We start from the raw sequence: 21,328 nt of genomic DNA, 5'->3' as shown, positions 1-21,328 counted from the left end.
GCATGTGTTTCCCATCTCGCTCTCCTTCCCTCGAGCACACGAATATCTGCCAAATGATTTCACCCTCTGTCCCCTACTTTGTTCTGCGACCCATCTTCGACCTCCTCACAGAGAATCCCTTAATACGACCGTATTCATTGTAGTAGTCATAACCTCCCTGCAAGTTTATGAACTTCGTCGTCAGGATGTCCTTCGCTGTGAGGGTTGAAAATTCAATTGCACCAAATGACCCTATCCCGTCAACAATCCTCACTGATGCTTCTACATCTATGTCTGCATCTGCGGCGGACAAATCCATCGCTTCTACTTCCTCCACGGCACAGTTTCACTGCTCATCCCATCCCCCACATCCTGCAACAAATAACATATGGCATCGGTGACAACAAGCGGTGGGCCACATCAACAAAAATCGGTCAACAGAAAATTCATAAATGAGTAACACACAACCTGTGGCGCATGGACTCGGTCAAAATTAAATGAAAACTCGTAGCTTCGCTCCACAAACCCATTCGCCTGTCACAGTTTAGATATCGCACTGAGTGAAAATTGACATTATCAATCATAACTACGAACACGCAGCTATATCCCACACCCCCTAAAATAATCTTGTACATATGCCAGATCCAACTAAAATCCGTTCAAGTATAGCGACCAACTCTAATTTCAACAAACATTTTAATAAGTAACAATTAAAATTCGTCTGTGTGCCGCTCTAAATGGCAACTTCCAAACATAAAAAAACTTATGACTGTTGGAGACAGGGCGGAGGCACGGGCCCACAATTGAAACCCACTTCTGGAGCATACCTCCACCAACCTCCCTCGGCATTGTCGAAGGGTAAATAACTCAATAACATCGACACAATGTACCTGCGAATCTGGTTGTCCCGTGTGGTCCATTACCTTCCCTTATGATAAACTTAAAGTCAGCCAGATCTCGATCTATGCTTCTGCGCCGTTCAATCAAGCATTCTCTTCCGCCTTGAAGCGCCGTCTCTGTCCACGTGGTCCAAAAGAAACTTCACAATGACTTCAATACAGCTTTCACCTACTTATTAATGGAGTTTGGTGCTTTCATTTAATAAAGAATTCTCATCTCCTCCCTTCCTTTTTCTTTTTTTTCAAAATTCATCCTTAACTGCTATTTTTACTTATTTGTGAACCACCCCATTTTTTTTCATTAATTCACTTTATTACCTGATTTATCAATGACCAAAAAATACTTTCTCCACCGAAAAAAGCTCCTTGAAAACGATATATCAAACGCGCCATTATCAACATTCTAATGTAGCCAAACACATACTTTTGGACCATCCTATTGTATTGTTGTTGTAAAGAGAAATCCAAGTTCACAACAGTGACATACTGACAACAGCAAGAACTTATATGCCACGAACTCGGTAGTACAAATAAAGTCGTGGAACACTGGCAGGTGCTTTTCTTTGATGATAACAAATTGATGAGGAAGAGAGGAAACATCTCACTACTGAATACTGATGATCAATTCATATAGTTCCTAAACCATTCGTTGGACTGACTGATTTAATTTAATTTATTTGATTCCATCCAAAATAAAAATTGGTGTTTCTTGGCAAATCTTATATTTAAAACACAGATTTTACTTTTTAATACTTGTAAAATAGTCACTTAAGATAACTAGTAAATATATTAAAAGACCTTTTCATCATACAAAAGAGTTGCTTTTGCCTTTTTATATGCTGCAAAATGGGATCAATGGATCATGGTTTGTCCATACTTTTGTAGATTTTTTATTTTAATAAATAAAATAAATATAATATTTACCAAAATAAATATTTTTACGAAAATTTATCGATTTAAATTTCTTTGTCATATTTCGTTTACAGTGTAAATAAAATAATTTTTTTATTATAAACGAGATATGACAAATCAAATTGACACGTGTATATCTCGTTTACACTATAAATGAGATAAATGTATTTTTTTAATTTAAAAATAATAAAAAATATTAATAATATTAATAATTCAAACTTTTGGCCTGCAATTAGTACATAAAAAGGTTAGTAGAAGAAATTAAAATGGATATGTTTGATTAATTTTAATCCATTTTAAATGATATGGATTAACACATTTAGTTGAAAACCATTAAACTCTCCACTGTTAACACGGTTACCTATTTTCTAACTATTTAAAAATTTAAAATATAATTTAAATACTCGAAATTTATTTAATGACCCTCATGTTATTACTCTATAGGTATATAATATGAATTTTTTTTACTTAAATCATATTTCAAATTTTTATGTACTCTCATGCAACAAATAAAATTTATATGTATGCCCGTACAAAAACGAAAAAAAGTAGGTGAATATGAAAGAAAGTAAATGTGCTGCCCACGGTTGATAATAGGTAGTTACAAATATATTTTCAAGTTTCAACACACTATTAATAATGGACAATTACAAATATATTTTTAATTATATATTATTAATATATTTATTTCTTCTATATTCAACTACTTTTTATCGTTTATTGTACAGGAGTACATATAAATTTTATTTGTTGCATGAGAGTGCATAAAAATTTGAAATATAATTTTTTATGGCCCATTCTTTTCTAACAAAATAGCAGATATTCTACACATTTTTTATAAACAATTTTATTAAATAGAATTTTTAAATTAATTATATAATTATTTTTACTTTTAAATTGTGAATATTTTAAAATATGTTACAAAATATTTGAATGATTTATTTTTAATGTATTGATAATATAAAAATAATTATACGGTTATTTAAAAATTAGAAGTAATAAGTAATTATTTAATATTCAATATGATATTGGTCATTATGATAACTACGTGATAATTAAAACAGTTATCTTTCACGTTATCTCCACTATCATCTGAGGGATAACCGTTTCGGGATAACCGTTTCAATTCTCTCTCCACTATTCTATCAATCTCTCTTAACAATTGGCAAACAATTATTTTTATTTTTTAAATTTAAATCAATTTAATTGGATCATAATTTAATTTAAAATTTTTTAAAATGGATATGCTTGATCAATTAGTAATAAAAAAGAGTAAATAAAAAATTTTAGTTTAAATTATGATCCAATTGAATTGATTTAAATTTGAAAAATAAAAATAACCGTTTGCAAGTTATTAGGAGAGATTAATCAGATAGTAGGGAGAGAATTGAAACGGTTATCTCTCACATGGACAGCGAAAATAATGTGAGAGATAACCATTTATCATAATGACCAATATCATAGTGACTAATATTATTGCTTCTCATTAAATAATCTCTCTTTTTTAGTATTAGTTGATCAAACATATCCATTTTAATTTCTTTTACTAACTTTTTTATGTAGTAATTGCATGCCAAAGTTTAGATTATTGATATTATTAATATTTTTTATTATTTTCAAAATTTTTTTACTGTAAACGAGATATGTAAAAAATCATATTATTTACACTATAAACGAGATATAACAAAAAAATTTAAATCCATAAATTCTAGTAAAAATATTTATTTCGATAAATATTACATTTATTTTATTTATTAAAATAAAAAATCGTACTTTTGTATATATTGGCTTGACCATGAAAAACTAAAAAAGACATATATAAAAATAGTATAATTTTTTACTAACTTCTTTCCAATTATTTTTTTACTAATTGATAGTTGATAGTGGCATAGTGCAAACTTTTAGTAAAAGTGAGTTTAATTTCATTCTTTTAAATAACTCTTTATATAATTAATATAAAAATTAATTTTTTTATAATATAATATTATATAATTAAATATAAATATTAAATTCACATTAAAATTAAATTGGTAGTAAAGTAAAATACCCTCCATTTATTTCTCCTTTCCATATTTGTTGTTACAAAATTCCATGCTAAGACTCAACAGAGTGCAATGTATTCACATTTTGCTGTGTCTGATGGGACCCATTTCTTGAGCAATTTGTCTCAGAACAAACTTTTGAATCTTTCCGGTGGAAGTCTTTGGAAGCTCCTCCCTAAACGCAACCGTTTTGGGAACCATATACTTTGGCATGTTCTTCCTGCAATGCTCAATTATCTCCTTCTCCGTCACCGCCTTCCCCTCCTTCACGCTCACGAACGCGCACGGCGTCTCCCCCCAGTACTCGTCCGGCCTCGCCACCACCGCCGCCTCATTCACCGCCGGGTGCATATAAAGCACCGATTCCACCTCGACGCTGCTCAAGTTCTCGCCGCCGCTAATTATAACGTCCTTTGACCTATCCTTTATCTCCAAGTAACCGTCTTCATGCATCACACCAACATCGCCGGTGTAGAAATAACCATTTTTGAAACATTTTCTTGTTCCTTCGGGATCTTTAAGGTATCCAAGCATCACACAGCTTCCGCGCATAACTACCTCACCCAGCGTTACCCCGTCACGCTTCACGCTCTCTCCCGCGTGTGTCACCACGTCCATTTCCGTCAGTAGGCATGTTCTTACTCCCTGACGCGACTTCAACCTCGCCCTCTCCGCTGCCGGGAAATGGTTCCACTTCCTCTTCCACGCGCACGACACGACAAGTCCTCCAGTCTCGGTCAGGCCGTACCCGTGGCTGACTATGAATCCTAAAGACTCCGTGCGGTGGAGCACCGCCGAGGGAGGCGGCGCTCCGGCGGTGAGGATGTGAACGGGATTCTCCAACGGCTTGTTGTCGGGAGCGTTTGTGAGCATGTTCAGCACCACCGGCGCGCCACACATGTGAGTCACGCGGTGGCGCGTGATGAGGGAGAACACGATCCGCGCGTCGAATTTGCGGACGCAGATATTCGTTCCTCCAACGGCGGCCATCCCCCACGGGAAGCTCCATCCGTTAGCGTGGAACATCGGTAGAGTCCAGAGATAAACGGGTTGTTTCGGAACCGCCCAATCTATCAACGAATCAACGGTCATAACAAAGGTTCCTCTGTGGCAGTGAACTACGCCTTTAGGAGACGACGTCGTTCCGGAGGTGTAGTTAAGTATCATCGGGTCCCACTCGCTGTTAGGATATAACCATTTAAAATTCGGATCGCCCTTGGAGATTAAACCTTCATACGAGTCTTTGAAATGAACGGTTGATGATGGAGTTAGTCGCTCGACCGCATCGTCCGCTATAAAGATGAGGATCGGACGACGGGGATTATTTTCGGGGAACAAAGAGAGAGCTTCGAGGACAACATCACGTGAGGCTGTGTCCACAAAGACGAGCTTGGACTCCGCGTGACGGAGGATGACGGAGATGGTTCTGGCATCGAGGCGTGTGTTGATGTTGTTGAGGATAGCGCCGGCGAAGGGGACTGCAAAGTGGAGCTCGTACATGGCGGGTATGTTTGGTGCGACGACGGAGACCACGTCGCCGCGGCGGATTCCTAGGGAGGAGAGAGCAGAGGCCAGCTGGAGGCAGCGACGGCGAGTGTCGGACCAGGTGAAGGTAACGCCGTCATAGATAACGGAAGGTATGTCACCGTAAACAGTTGCTGCTCTGTCCAAGAAACCTAGTGGAGTGAGAGGTGAAGAGTTTGCAGCACTTGGCTTCAGTTGTTCCATTTTTTCAGTTGCTACTCTCTCTCTCTCCTTTTTTTTTTTTAGTTGTGGTAAAACTGAAAAGGAAGCTATAGTGAAGTTGCGTGATCACTTGAAATAGGAAAAGTATGAGGGATGAGGTGTTTCAAGACAGTAAGGTTGTGATTGGATTGGAGGTGTTTGAAGATAGTATGGCTGTGACTGGATTGGATAAGTATACATAGTAGAGAACCAGCTTTTGGAGCAAGACGACAAATTCGGATTTGGTGAGACCGGGAGAGTAACAAATTTTATATTTTTGTAAAGAAAATTAAGACGTGGAGATCAGAAAAGCAATATTAAAATTTTTTTTTTCTTTGAACTTCAACAATGTAAATATTTGGTGTGCTGTCATGTTTTGATCAAGATCAGACGCAAATTCTATCTTATTCACCAATAGAAAAATATGCCTTATTGCCTTGACTTAATTTAAGATCAAAATAAGTGTAAGTTTTCTTTTTTTAAAGATAGAATCACATGGGTAATACCGATATTAATTCGATCCTGGAATCATAACATGTGTCATGTTGAAATAAAATCGTTAACTATATGAATTATAATTTTAAATAGAATAAATAACATATAACATACAAAATATAATTCCTAATCAAATAAAAAATGACAACTATATATTTATATGATTGTTATAATGTAACTTGTTTGGTTTTGTAACTCATTATTAATAAATACACTAATTTAAATTAGCACGATTATAGATTTAAAAGGTGTCATTAGTCAAATTCAAATATAAGAAACTAATGTGTAACAATTCGTCCGAAATTATTTTTCATATGAAAAGCAGTATAATATAGGGTTTTTTATTTTAATAAATAAATTAATTATAATAATTACGAAAATAAATAATTTAAAAAATATTTATCAAAATAAATACTTCTCTCTTATCTCGTTTACACTGAATATCTCGTTTCAACATTCAAATAGTACATAAAAAGGTTAGTAAAAAAATATTAAAATGGATATGTTAATCAATTAGTACTAAAAAAAGTACATAAAAGATTTTAAATTAAATTATGATCCAATTAGATTGATTTAAATTTGAAAAATAAAAATAACGACTTGCCAATTGTTAGGAGAGGTTGATGGGACAGGGGAAGAGAATTGAAACGTTATTTCCCATGTGGATAGGCGTTTCAATTCTCTTCTTACTATCTCCATCCACCTCTCCTAACAATTAATAAAGATTATTTTTATTTTTTAAAATTTAAATCAATTCAATTGAATCATAATTTAATCTAAAAAAATTTTATGTACATTTAAATAATAGGGGAGATGGATTGTCTATTTAAAATAAACATGTTAACACGTTTACGTGAAAGCATGCAAGTACGTTTTCTAAGTACCCATTATTAATCCTATTCCTTCTAACTATCAGTTCTAACGGGAGGAGAAAAGCCAGCTTCTTGAAAGTTTCACTTTGATGTTTGGCAATTTTTATCTTCTGAACACAGAATTGATTCTGAAGCTAAAATTTATAGTTTCTGCGTTTCACGTTCATGGTGGTTGATTATCATTAGAAAATTAAGTAAAAAATTTATTTATTTTTTACCAATCCTACCCTTCATTTTCTTCTATAAGAATGATACCAGTAGCTATTATCTTCACAGTCGTTCTTTGTAGTTCTTCCTACTTCTTCATAGTTTTTTCGTTCCAATTTTTTTCTCATAAAAATCGTTCAGATTTATTTCAATCACTAGCAAATTGAATATTTTAATTTTTTATTATTTTTAGTACTCATTTTTATATTTTAATTTTTATGTTTTTTATTATATTTTTTATTTATATGATAAATATTTTTATATTATTCGTGTAAGTCTTTTGATTTTTCATGTTATGTTTTTAGCAGTGGACGGTGCACTTATAAACGTGTTAACGTTTTTTGTTTAAATGGACAATTAATCTTTCCTATTATTTAAAATGGACGATTTATCTTCCTATCATTTAAAATCGTCCATCTTTTTTATTATCTGGAATATTCTATTTTTAAAAGTTTGATCCAAACTATATTATTAATATTTTTTATTATTTTTAAAAATTATATTTAATTATTTATAAATACATATATCTCGTTTACCGTATAAACGAGATATATTATCTCGTTTATACGGTAAACAACGAGATATACCAAAATTAAAAAAACACACATAAATTATCTCCTAAACAAGATAAGAAAGAGGTATTTATTTCGATAAATATTTTTAAATTATTTATTTCGGTAGTTATTATATTTATTTAATTTATAAAAATAAAAAATTCGTATAATATATTTGTCTAATATTAATATTGGGGTGTTTTGCTAGTTTGTGGAGCTTTCAACACGCAGAAGATGTGGTGCAACAGAATCGTTAGAATCGTTAGCGGCGGAAGCACGCTGCCAACACATGGAGGGTGTGGTGCAACAGCGTCGCCAGAGATTCGTTGCAGACGTGGAAGCACCCTGCAAACACGTAGGGACGTATTACGTCGGAGATGCCAACCAGTTTTTACAGAAATTTGTGTACATTTTCGAAGAGCTGCAGGTGTTCTTTACATGGGAGAAGGCAACCAATTTTTACACAGAGAAGGTGTGTTGAAACTAATCTGCATGCATGAGACAATTTCTTTTTTTGGGAACTAGTGACGCGATTAAAGCTCTTTAAACAGAGCTCAACTCTCCTCCCTTGATACATCCGTTGAAGAGAAGAGAGAAGAGAGCTGAAGTAAAGAAGAAGAAAAGGAGGATTAGTAACTAGTGTGTTTAAAAAAAATTGATTATATATATCTAAAAAAAATTACAAGGTCGTATTAATAAAAAATAGTACGTAATTATACGAGATTCAAAGAATATATTATAAATTATTTTGATCATTTAATTTACATAAGTTGATAAATTTGATTCTTTTTTATAGTTTAATTTTTTAATTGTAATTGATATTAATTTTTTTGTGTTAGCATCCTATGATGATAATTGATATAGCGATGATAATTGATATAGCATCGTTATTTTAGTATTATTATTTTTGCTTGTATTTAATATTACTATGTTATTTAAATTTGTAACTATTAAATTTAATAATAATATAAATATAAATATAAATATTAAACTATTATTGGATAATATTTTTATTATTTCAGTATATTATTATTTTATTTTATATTTATAATTAATAAACAAAGAAATAATATAAATATGATCGTATAAATTTTATTTTTTTGTAGATTTAATAAATAATTTAAATATTAATAAATAAATAAATGTTATTATTTTTTGAATTTCTATTCTTGTATTTTAATTTTCTGTTATCAAAATATATTTTTATTTAATCTGTATTTAGTTAACTTGATGAGTATTGATGAGTTTTTGTTTATTTACGAAAATAAATAAATAATATAAATATAAAAAAAATTTGTTCGCCTTTTTGTTATAATAATTATCAAGGATACTAATATTATTATATTTTATTTTATTTTTTATTTATGATCATATTTATATTATTTAAACTAGTGAGTAAATAGTATAATATAATATCTTTTTTTTATTTGTGTAAAGTAGTGTAGTTAATAAATAATTATTTATTATAATCTTCATTAATTTAAACTAATATGTATATTTAATGGATAAATATATTTTTGTTGTACTAATCTAATAGAAATTTTATGGTCCGTAAACTTGAACCATCAAAGACGTGGAATCCGATGGTAGAAGACGCCTTACGAGTAATGGAATTATACCACATTTCGAGAATTAGAGTGATTAGAAGATTTTACCCTTTACTACTTGCTCTCGTGAAAAGGTGGAGGTCGGAGACTCACACTTTTGTATTGTCGGTGGGTGAGTTTACTGTTATTTTGGAGGACTTGGCTCATATATCTAGCTTACTGATTGATGGAGAATTTGTGAGTGGATGGACAGATAACAGTCATGACTTTTTGAAAAGACAGCATCGCAATTTTCGGCCGCGAACCCGTTGTCAGTAGTTACTCCAAATCTTATATAAAGCTGGCATGGATTTGCCGTATCAGAGACGCAAAGCCATTGGACACTTTGGACTATATTCAGAAATACGTCAGATGCCAGATTTTCTATTTTTTGGGTTCGACCCTATTTGTGGAAAAGTCAACGACATATGTCTACGCGAAGTATCTATCGTTGTTCCGCATTTTCACCGGATCCACACCTACAGTTGGGGGCAGCATGTCTTGCACATCTTTATAGGGCACTGTGCCGTGCATCATGGTATGATACTAAGGAGATGGATGACCTTCTTAATCTTTTATTTGTTTGGGCATGGGAGCGAATGCCGTGTATTGCGCCCGTTTCGAGACAGTACCTTCCAGTGACTGACATAGCAGTTGCTTGGAGGTAACAGTTCCTATTTTAGTTGTATATTTTATTGACGATGCATACTTGATCGACAGCACATTTTTAAATTTTTTGCAATGTTACGTGTTGTAAGTGGAGTCATTCCGCACGAACCACTGACGAACGGATTTTTGCTAATAAAGAATTCACAATTAAGTTCTCGTTGCAAGTATAGTTTCTAAACTAACAATAATCCTTTCATACAAAAATTTGTTTGTCACTAAAGCAAACCCAATAAAATTAAACCGAAGTATTCCAACCTCGGGTCGTCTCTCAAGGAATTGCAGGGAGGTGTGGTTATTATTGGCTATGGAAAAGTATCTTTTTGGGTTTTTGAAATAAGGTACAAGGAAAGTAAATTGCAAGAAATTAAATTAATAACTAAGAAAAGCTCTTGGAAAGGTATGAGAAGTGGACGTCCTATCCTAGTTATCCTTATCAATTGTGACCTCAATTGTTCATTGCTCCCACTTAGTTAACCTCTAACTATGGAGGAAAGTCAAGTGGACCAATCAATTTGATTCCTCAAGTCCTAGTCAACTCCTAAGGAAAGACTAGCTTTAGAGGGATCCAAATCAACCAGCAACTTTTAATTATCAATCAACAAAGGAGTTTGATAACTCAAGAGTCTCCAATTACACAACCAAAGCCAAGAATATAAAAATCTAACTTAAAACCCTCCCAAGCATTTTGTCAAACACTTGGAAGGCATAACATAAAAACATAGAAAACTAGCAAGGAATATTAAATCTAAATAACCAATTTGCAAGCATCAATGATAACAAATAAAGGAAGAAGCAATAAACCTGAAATACCTCAAATTGCATTAAATGGAAAATCAAATCTAACATGAGAGTTCATAAACTAAAGTATTAGCATAAAGTAATCAACAAGGGAAATAAATAAACTAGAATGCTAAGAGAAATAAAAGTAGAAGAGAGAATAATTAAACTAAGTAGAAATCTGAAATTAAGCAAAGCTAATCCTAAGAATCCTAAAACCTAGAGAGAGGAGAGAGCCTCTCTCTCTAGAAAACTACATCCTATGATGCACGGACACTGACACGGACACGGGACACGACACGACACGGGACACGCCGACACACGAATTTTAAAATCTTACCTGACACGGGGACACGTATACATATAAAATATAAAGTAGTTTTTAGATAAATCGTAATGATATTTTGATATTTTATTGATATTAAAATATAAATTAAAATTTTTAATTATTTTTAATGTCTTATTTAATTATATCAAGTATTTAAAATATTTTTTTGTTTTAATAGATAATAATATATATTATATCTAAATTTATTTTAAGAATATATGTTAAGAATAAGACTGGACACGCTGACACGTGATGGTATTTAGGCGTGTCCAGGTGTGTCTGGACAAGAATTTTTTATTTTTTATTAAGACACGGTTGGACACAGTAGACACGCGTGTCGGACGAGTGTCGGTGAGTGTCGTGTCCGAAATGTGTCTGACACGCGGACACGACAACTCAGCGAAGTGTCCGTGCTTCATAGACTACATCTAAACCTAAAATTATGTGAATAAATTGATGTATGAGTTGTCTCTTGTGTTTCCCAATTCTGCAGCTTTTATTCTGTGTTTTTCGGGCTTGGAACTGGGCCAAAAGGAGCCCAGAAATTGCCCCAGCGCTTTCTGTAAATTCTACACGTGGCGCATGTCACGCGTACGCGTAGGTCACGCGTTCGCGTCGTTTGGTGAAATTCCTTGTCACGCGTACGCATCGCTCATGCGTGCGCGTCGCTGCTAGCTTCTCAAAACTTCATTTTCTTGTGTTCCTTCCAATTTTGCATGTTTCCTTTCCATCCTCTAAGCCATTCCTGTCCTATAAAGTCTGAAAACACTTAACACACAGATCACGGCATCGAATGGTAATAAAGGATAATTAAAATTGACAGTTTAAAGGCCCAGGAGACATGTTTTCAATTATACCACAGAATTAGGAAGGATTTGTAAAACCATGCAAATTATCTGAATAAGTGAGCAAAGAATTGATAAAAACCACTCAAATTAGCACAAGATAAACCATAAAATAGTGGTTTATCAATCTCCCCACACTTAAACATTAGCATGCCCTCATGCTAAACTCAAGAGAAATTATAAAAGAGTGAAAGCAGAATGGTAGAACTTATGCAATGCAACCTATTTAAATGTGAATGCAACGAAATGCAAAATGCTCTACCGACTTGGTTAAAAGTAAAAAAATTCTCCAAGACAAATATAAATCAGATTCCACTAATTTAAATCACACAATAAAAGACAAGTAAGCTTGTAAGAAGATAGCTCATGAAAGTAGGGAACATAGAATCAAGCATTGAACCCTCACTAGTACTGTATATGTACTTTAATTGCTCAAGTGTCTAGGGTTAATCACTCTACTCTTCTCTAGTCATGCTTTCTAAAACTTGTTCTTCATCTAACCAATCAACAAATATTTAGTATACCAATGCAAATATCATGAGGTCTTTTCAAGGTTGTAATGGGGCTAAGGTAAGGGTGAGGATATATGTATGGCCAAGTAAGCTATAATATGAATCCTTGACTAACCTAAGCTCTCACCTCACAAATATTTTGATGAACGGATTTTTGCTAGTAAAGAATTTCACAAATGAAACCTCGTTGCAAGTATAGTTTCTAAACCAACAAAGGATCTTTTCATACAAAAATTTGGTTGTCACAAGTAACAAACCCCTAAAAATAATAACTGAAATATTCAAACCTCGGGTCGTCTCTCAAGGAATTGTAGGGAGGTGTAATTATTATTGGTTATGGAAAAAGTATCTTTTTGGGGTTTTGAATAAGGAACAAGAAAAGTGAATTGCAATGAAAATAAAATGATAAAGAGGTCTTGGCAAGGTTTGGTGGTCAAGGATCTCTGTCCTTATCACTAACCACAACATGAGAATTGATAAGGATCAATCCCATTAAATCATCCTCTAACTAGTAGTAAAGAAAAGTTAAATGAGCTATATCAATCCAAGTCCATAAGTCCTAGCTCTCCATCAATTCAATTAGTGAGAACTAGAGTTAATGGCTCCAATCATCAATTACTTGGACATTAGTAACTCAAGAGTTCCTAAGTTACCATCCCAAGCCAAGAACATAAAATCCTACTCTAACATCCTTCCAAGCATTTTATCAAATACTTGGTAGGCACAAAATAAAAACATAGAAAAGTAATAATAGAATAAGATCTAAAACCAATAATTGTAAGATCAATGATAACAAATAAAAGAAGAAGCAATAAACATGAAATACCTCAATTGCATTAAATATAAAATCAAATCTAACATGGAGTTCATAAATTAAAGTAGCAACACAAAGTAATCAGTAAGGTAAATAAATAAACTAGAATGCTAGAACATTTAAAAGTAGAAGAGAAACTAAATTAAAGGAACATTGAACCTAGAATTGAGAAGAAATAAACCTAAAACTAAGAGAAATCCTAAAACCTAGAGAGAGGAGAGAGCCTCTCTCTAGAAACTACATCTAAAACCTAAAATTATGTGAATGAATGTTGTGTGAATGAATGAATGTGATTCTCCCACTCTGCAGCTTTTAATCTATGTTTTTTGGGCTGAAAACTGGGCCAAAATAGCCTAGAAATCGCCCCCAGTAATTTCTGATACGTCCAGTACGTGGCTCTGTCACGCGTACGCATCATCCACACGTATGCTTGGATTGAACTTTTGCCAGGTCACGCGTACGCGTGATTCACGCGTTCGCATCACCTAAAAGTATGGCAACTATGGCAAATTATATATCATTTCGAAGCCCCAGATGTTAGCTTTCGAACGCAACTAAAACCACCTCATTTGGACCTTTGTAGCTCAAGTTATGATCGATTTAGTATGAAGAGGTCAGGCTAGATAGCTCAGCAATTCCCTTAGTTTCTTGTATTCCTTCCACTTTTGCATGCTTCCTTTCCATCTTCTAAGTCATTCCTGCCCTGTAAACCCTGAAATCACTTAACACATATATCACGGTATCGAATGGTAATAAGAGGGGATTAAACATAGCAAATTTAAGGTCAAAGAAGCATGTTTTCAATCATAGCACAAAATTAGGAAGGAAAATGTGAAGCATGCGAATTATATGAATAAGTGTGAGTTTAGTGGATAAAATCCACTCAATTAAGTACAAAATATTCCACGAAATAGTGGTGCATCAACCACAGTGTGGTTATCGAAGACCACAGCGATATTTAGGCAGGAAATAGACTACATAGATGAGGTTAATATTTTTTCTTTGTGTATGTTAATATCCAACATTAATATTAGGTTTATAATTTTCTAATAATATGTTGCAGTTTGTCTGGCGGTCGTACAAAGGATTGATCATACCCCGACGTGCTACATGGACACCTTGAGGTGTGTGACACTGTTACTCCGTTATTATCATTCGAGTATGTCGAATGACACCCTGCGAACCGAGTTCATGTAACTTTTAATTAATCTTTTTTGTAAGTTTACCTTATTGAACTTTAAGTTATGGTTTTAGAATTAAATTAATGTAATTTTTAATTAATCTTTTATAAGGTTATTGTTTCAAATTTGAAATTATCATTGCAGAAACTGTTAGTTGTAATAACTTATAGAAGTTAACATCGAACTTAATATAAAAACACAATGATCCACGTAGACATTAACTGATAAAAATAACTTAAAAATACAAACACGAGGAACCTCAAAAACATTAATTGATAAAATTAACCTAAACATACAAACACAACGACCAATAAAGATCTAGGGACCACCATCATCACCAACTCCACTCGGTCCAGCATGCTGAGGACATCGACTCCGACTACGATCCTGTCTACCACAGAGATGGCATATCTGAGAACCACGCATTTCTCGTGAATCCATTTTATTCAGGTATCAGGTCAATTTGGAACGTCCTTTTGATGTTCGCCGCAAGGCGGGATTAGCGACCAGTGTCGGTCCCGGATAAGCAGGCCATGTCTCTGGATCGCCTAATGGTGCGAAATCAAATCTGTAAACCTTACGAACCTCTGTGATCTTGTAAACATCATTCATATACAATTGCTAATCAAGACGTTGGTTAGCACAATAAGTAATAACATGGCGACTTGGTAGTCATTCCACCTGAAAGTGCCTGATGAGCGAATAATTTATACGCTTTTTGGCATTGTTTTTACATAGTTTTCAATATGATTTAGTTAATTTTTACTATATTTTTATTAGTTTTTATTCAAAAATTATATTTCTGGACTTTACTATGAGTTTGTGTGTTTTTTTGTAATTTCAGGTATTTTCTGGGTGAAATTTAGGGACTTGAGCAAAAATTTGATTTAGAGGCTGAAAAAGGACTGCAGATGCTGTTGGATTCTGACCTCCCTGCACTCAAAATGGATTTTCTGGAGCTACAGAAACCCAATTGGCGCGCTCTCAATTGCTTTAGAAAGTAGACATCCAGGGCTTTCCAGCAATATATAATAGTCCATACTTTGCCCGAGTTTTGACGACGCAAACTGGCGTTCAAACGCCAACTTCCTGCCCTATTCTAAAGTTAAACGCCAGAAACAGGTTACAACCAGAGTTAAACGCCAGAAACAGGCTGCAACTTGGTGTTTAACTCCAAGAGAAGCCTCTACACGTGCAAAGCTTCAATGCTCAGCCCAAGCACACACCAAGTAGGCCCGAAAGTGGATTTCTGCATCATTTACTTATTTTTGTAACCCTAGCTACTAGTTTAGTATAAAAACTACTTTTAGTGATTTATTTCAGATCTTTTGATCATTTTTGAGACTATCTTTGTATCACTTTTGATCTCTTGATCACGTTTAGGGGGCTGGCCAGTCGGCCATGCCTGGACCATTATCACTTATGTATTTTCAACGGTGGAGTTTCTACACCCCCATAGATTAAGGTGTGGAGCTCTGCTGTCCCTCATGAATTAATGCGAAGTACTATTGTTTTTCTATTCAAATCAAGCTTATTCTTATTCTAAGATATTCATTCGCACCCAAGAACATGATGAATGTGATGATTATGTGACACTCATCACCATTCTTACCTATGAACGCGTGCTTGACAACCACTTCCGTTCTACATGAAAACAAGCTTGAATGCATATCTCTTAGCCTCCTGGTTCACGATCAGAGTCTTCGTGGTATAGGCTAGAATTATTGGCGGCCATTCCTGAGATCCGGAAAGTCTAAACCTTGTCTGTGGTATTCCGAGTAGGATCTGGGAAGGGATGACTGTGACGAGCTTCAAACTCACAAGTGTTGGGCGTAGTGACAGACGCAAAAGGATCAATGGATCCTATTCCAACATAATCGAGAACCGACAGATGATTAGCTATGCGGTGACAGCGTATTTGGACAATTTTCACTGAGAGGACGGACGGTAGCCATTGACAATGGTGATCCCCCAACATACAGCTTGCCATGGAAAGGAGTACGAATGATTGAATGAAGGCAGTAGGAAAGCAGAGATTCAGAAGGAGCAAAGCATCTCTATACGCTTATTTGAAACCCCAACCAATGAATTACATAAGTATTTCTATCTTATTTCATATTTTATTTATATTTTAATTATCAAAATCCCATAACCATTTGAATCCGCCTGATTGAGATTTACAAGGATGACCATAGCTTGCTTCAAGCCGACAATCTCCGTGGGATCGACCCTTACTCACGTAAGGTTTATTACTTGGACGACCCAGGGTACTTGCTGGTTAGTTGTGCGAAGTTGTGAAGAAGAATTGAGATTAGGAACGTGCGTACCAAGTTTTTGGCGCCGTTGCCGGGGATTGTTCGAGTTTGGACAACTGACGGTTCATCTTGTTGCTTAGATTAGGTAATTTTATTTTATTTTTAAAGCTTTTTATTTTCGAAAAAAAATTAAAAAAATAATAAAAATAAATTATTCTATGTTCTTTAGAATTTTTAAGAATGAATTCTAGAGTTTCAAATGATGCTTTTATCATCACAGGAGCTAATTGATTCCCATCAATTTGGCTGTTGTATGTAATGTCCTGCTGAAGCTTGGCTAGCCATGTCTAATCTTTTTAGACTAAAGCTTTAGACTAACATTGCATGATTCCTGGAATTCGTATTAAAAATTTTGAATTTCTTTATTTTCTTTTTCAAAACAATTTTCGAAAAATTACAAATTTGTGTTTCTTGTTTGAGTCTTGTGTCAAATTTTAAGTTTGGTGTCAATTGTATCTTTTTAATTTTCCTTTAATTTTCGAAAACTCATGCATTTGTTCTTCATAATCTTCAAGTTGTTCTTGATGATTTTCCTTGTTTGATCTTTAATTCTTCTTGTTTGGTGTCTTTTCTTGTTTTTCATATGCATTCTTGAATTATTAGTGTCTAAAGAATAAAAATTTTTAAGTTTGGTGTCTTGCATGTTTCTCTTTTCTTAAAAACTTTTCAAAAATAAGTTCTTGGTGTTCATCTTGACATTCAAAGTGTTCTTGGTGTTCATCTTGACATTCAAAGTGTTCTTGCATGTTCTTCTTGTTTTGATTCATAATTTTTATGTTTTGTTTCAATTTTGTGTTTTTCTCGCTCCTCATTAAAATTCAAAAATAAAAAATATCTTTCTTTGTTTTACTCATAAATTTCAATTTCAAAATTCTATCTTTTCATATCCTTTTCAAAAATCAAATCTTTTTCATTTTTTTATTATTTTCAAAAATTTTTAAAATTGATTTTCAAAATCTTTTTCTTATTTTTATTTCATATTTTTGAAATTAATGCTAACATTTAATGTTTTGATTCAAAAATCTCAAGTTGTTACTTTCCTATTAAGAAAGGATCAATCTTTAAATTTTAAAATCACATCTTATAGTTTCTTGTTAGTCAAGTAATCAACTTTAATTTCAAAATCAAATCTTTTTAAATTTCCTTTTCAAATCTTTTTCAAATTAAATTTCAAATCATATCTTTTTCAAAAATCAATTTTCAAAATCTTTTCTAACTTCCTATCTTTTCAAATTTGATTTTCAAATCTTTTTCAATTAACTACTTGACTTTTTGTTTGATTTTAAAAGTTTTCTATTTCGATAATATCTTTTTCAAAATCACCTAACTAATTTTCTCTCTCTAATTTTCGAAAACTCCTCCCTACTTTTTCAAAATTCCTTTTAATTAACTAATTGTTTTAAATTTTAATTTAATTTTATTTCTCTTTTTAATTTTTGAATTATAACTTATAATTAAAATAAAAATAAAAATATTTTTCCTTTTATTTTAATTTAAATTTGAATTCTTCTCTCTCTCATCTCTTTCTATTTATTTATTTATCTACTAACACTCCTCTTCCACTCAAAATTCGAACCCCCTCTTCTTCTCTGTGTTCGAATTTTTCTCTTCTCCTTCTTCTATTCTTCTCTTCTTCTACTCACATAAAGGAATCTCTATACTGTGACATAGAAGATTCCTCTTCTTTTCTGTTCTCTTCTTTTTCATATGAGCAGGAATAGGGATAAAGACATTCTTATTGAAACTGATCCTGAACCTGAAAGGACTCTTAAGAGGAAACTAAGAGAAGCTAATGCACAACCCTCTGGAGAGGACCTGACAGAAATTTTTGAAAAAGAAGGAGACATGGCCGAACCCAATAACAATGGTGGAGATGCAAGGAAGATGCTTGGTGACTTTATTGCACCCTCTTCTAACTTCTATGGAAGAAGCATCTCAATTCCTGCCATTAGAGCAAACAACTTTGAGCTTAAGCCTCAATTAGTTTCTCTAATGCAACAGAATTGCAAGTTTCATGGACTTCCATTGGAAGATCCTCACCAGTTCTTGGCTGAATTCTTGCAAATCCATGACACTGTCAAGACCAATGGAGTTGATCCTGAGGTCTACAGGCTTATGCTTTTCCCTTTTACTGTAAGAGACAGAGCTAGAACATGGTTGGATTCATAACCTAAGGAAAGCCTGAACTCTTGGGAAAAGCTGGTCAGTGCTTTCCTGGCCAAATTCTTTCCACCTCAAAATATGAGCAAGCTTAGAGTGGAAATCCAAACCTTCAGACAGAAAGAAGGTGAGTCCCTCTATGAGACTTAGGAAAGATATAAGCAGTTGATCAAAAGGTGTCCTACTGACATGATTCTAGAATGGAGCATCATATGTATATTCTATGATGGTCTGTCTGAGTTGTCAAAAATGTCATTGGACCATTCTGCAGGAGGATCTCTGATGGGACGCAGAAGTTGATGAATTAAAAAATTATTAAATTTGATACGTTGCAAGTATAGTTCTTAATTCACCGAAAATCTGCCTATCAATTTAGAAATGTGTCACAAAGAGTTTAAATCAAAATTACTGGGAGTTTTAAGTCCCAGGTCGTCTCCCAACGAGTTGCAGAGAAGGGTGCTATCTTATTAATCAGATGTTCTAAGGAGTTGAGCTAAGTAAATTGGGATGTAAATTGAGGAAATTTGAATAATATGAATAAAAGCCTTGACTGGGAGTTGATTGGTTGGAATTTCTACTATTGATGGTGTGATTGTAAGATTAATTTATAATTAATGGTTATTCTGTTTGGTTATCCTTTACTAGGTAAGGGAAAGTCAAACAAGTTGGAATGCCAGATCTGTTCACAAGTTGCAACCCACTTAGTTCAAAGGGATTGGCGTCGGTGACAGGATAGCAATCCAACATTTAACCCAGTTACAAATTTTCTTTCAATCCTTCCAACTCAAGAGTTCCTTTTAATCAACTCCCCATCAAGTAAGGAAACTACTCACGCATTGTAAATAAAGAATCCATAGCACATGAAAGGGAATTAAAAGAAGACATGATTATTGGAATTGAAATTGAATTAAAAAGAAATAATCCTTGCATTAAATAATCATAAAAGTATCTGAATGACAAAATTGAACAAAACAAAGAACATGGAAGAATAAAACCAAGTTAAGAAAACAAACTAGAATGATGAAGTCTTGATGAGGAAATAACTCTTCCCAATGTTCCAATGCTAAGACCAATTGAAAATTAAAATCCTAAAAACCTAAAGAGGAAAACCTAAGAGAGTGAAAACTAGATCTAGAAAACTACTGAATGAATGTCTTTTGTTTCTGCATGTTCTCTGACTCTAGTCTGCTGTTCCGGGCCGAAAACTGGGCCGAAATGGGGTCCAAAATTGCCCCCAACGAATTCTGCAGATTATGCAGATCGCACATGTCACGCGATCGCGTCATCCATGCGGACGCGTCATTCGCGTTTTTCCTCGCCACGCGTTCGCGTCGTCCACGCTACCGCGTCGCTTGGGCTTTCCAATCCGCGCGGCCGCGTGAGCCATGCGGCCGCGTCGCTGCGATTTGCTCTCCTTCGCGCGGTCACGTGAGCCATGCGACCGCGTCACTTCTCGCTGGTTATCTCCTCAAATTCTTGTGTTCCTTCCATTTTTTGCTAGCTTCCTTTCCAATCTCCAACTCATTCATGCCCTATAAAGTCTGAAACACTTAACACACAGATCATGGTATCGAATGGAATAAAGGAGAATTAAAAATAAATAATTAAAGTCTCTAGGAAGCAGTTTTCAACATGTAATAAATTCAGGAAGGAAATCTAAATGCATGCTAATTTAATGAATAAGTGGGTAAGGATCATGATAAAACCACACAATTAAACACAATATAAACCATAAAATAGTGGTTTATCAATCTCTTCATCTAAAAACCCCTGCAGAAGCTCAGGAACTCATTGAAATGGTTGCAAATAACCAGTTCATGTACACCTCTGAGAGGAATCCTGTGAATAATGGGACGCCTCAGAAGAAAGGAGTTCTTGAAATTGATACTTTGAATGCCATATTGGCTCAGAACAAAATATTGACTCAGTAAGTCAATATGATTTCTCAGAGTCTGAATGGATTGCAAGCTGCATCCAACAGTACTAAAGAAGCATCTTCTGAAGAAGAAGCTTATGATCCTGAGAATCCTGCAATGGTAGAGGTGAATTACATGGGAGAACCCTATGGAAACACCTATAATCCTTCATAGAGAAATCATCTAAATTTCTCACGGAAGAACCAACAGAAGCCTCAACAAGGTTTCAACAATAATGGTGGAAGAAATAAGTTTAGCAATAGCAAGCCTTTTCCATCATCTTCTCAGCAATAGACAGAGAATTCTGAACAAGGCCATTCTGGCCTAGCAACCATAGTGTCTGATCTATCCAAGACCACACTAAGTTTCATGAATGAAACAATGTCCTCCATTATAAATTTGGAGGCACAAGTGGGTCAGCTGAGTAAGAAGATTACTGAAACTCCTCCCAGTACTCTCCCAAGCAATACAGAAGAAAATCCCGAGAGAGTGCAAGGCCATAACCATGACCAACATGGCCGAACCTGGAGAGAGTGAGAA

General features: G+C 34.1%; 1 protein-coding gene across 1 annotated transcript; it reads right to left on the bottom strand.

Moving 5' to 3' along the window:
- Positions 1 to 3,817: 3,817 nt before the first annotated feature.
- On the bottom strand, positions 3,818 to 5,972 carry LOC107609284 (2-methylpropanoate--CoA ligase CCL4). The gene has a single exon (XM_016311169.3). The coding sequence runs from the start codon at positions 5,558 to 5,560 to the stop codon at positions 3,911 to 3,913; it is 1,650 nt and encodes a 549-aa protein (XP_016166655.1). The 5' UTR covers positions 5,561 to 5,972; the 3' UTR covers positions 3,818 to 3,910.
- Between the last annotated feature and the right edge of the window lie 15,356 nt (positions 5,973 to 21,328).

Source organism: Arachis ipaensis, chromosome B7, assembly GCF_059453495.1.
Source record: "Arachis ipaensis isolate K30076 ecotype BB chromosome B7, ASM5945349v1, whole genome shotgun sequence".
Taxonomy (NCBI): Eukaryota; Viridiplantae; Streptophyta; class Magnoliopsida; order Fabales; family Fabaceae; genus Arachis; species Arachis ipaensis.
The sequence above is the reverse complement of the archived record's forward strand: the minus strand, read 5'-3'. Positions and strand labels throughout refer to the sequence as shown.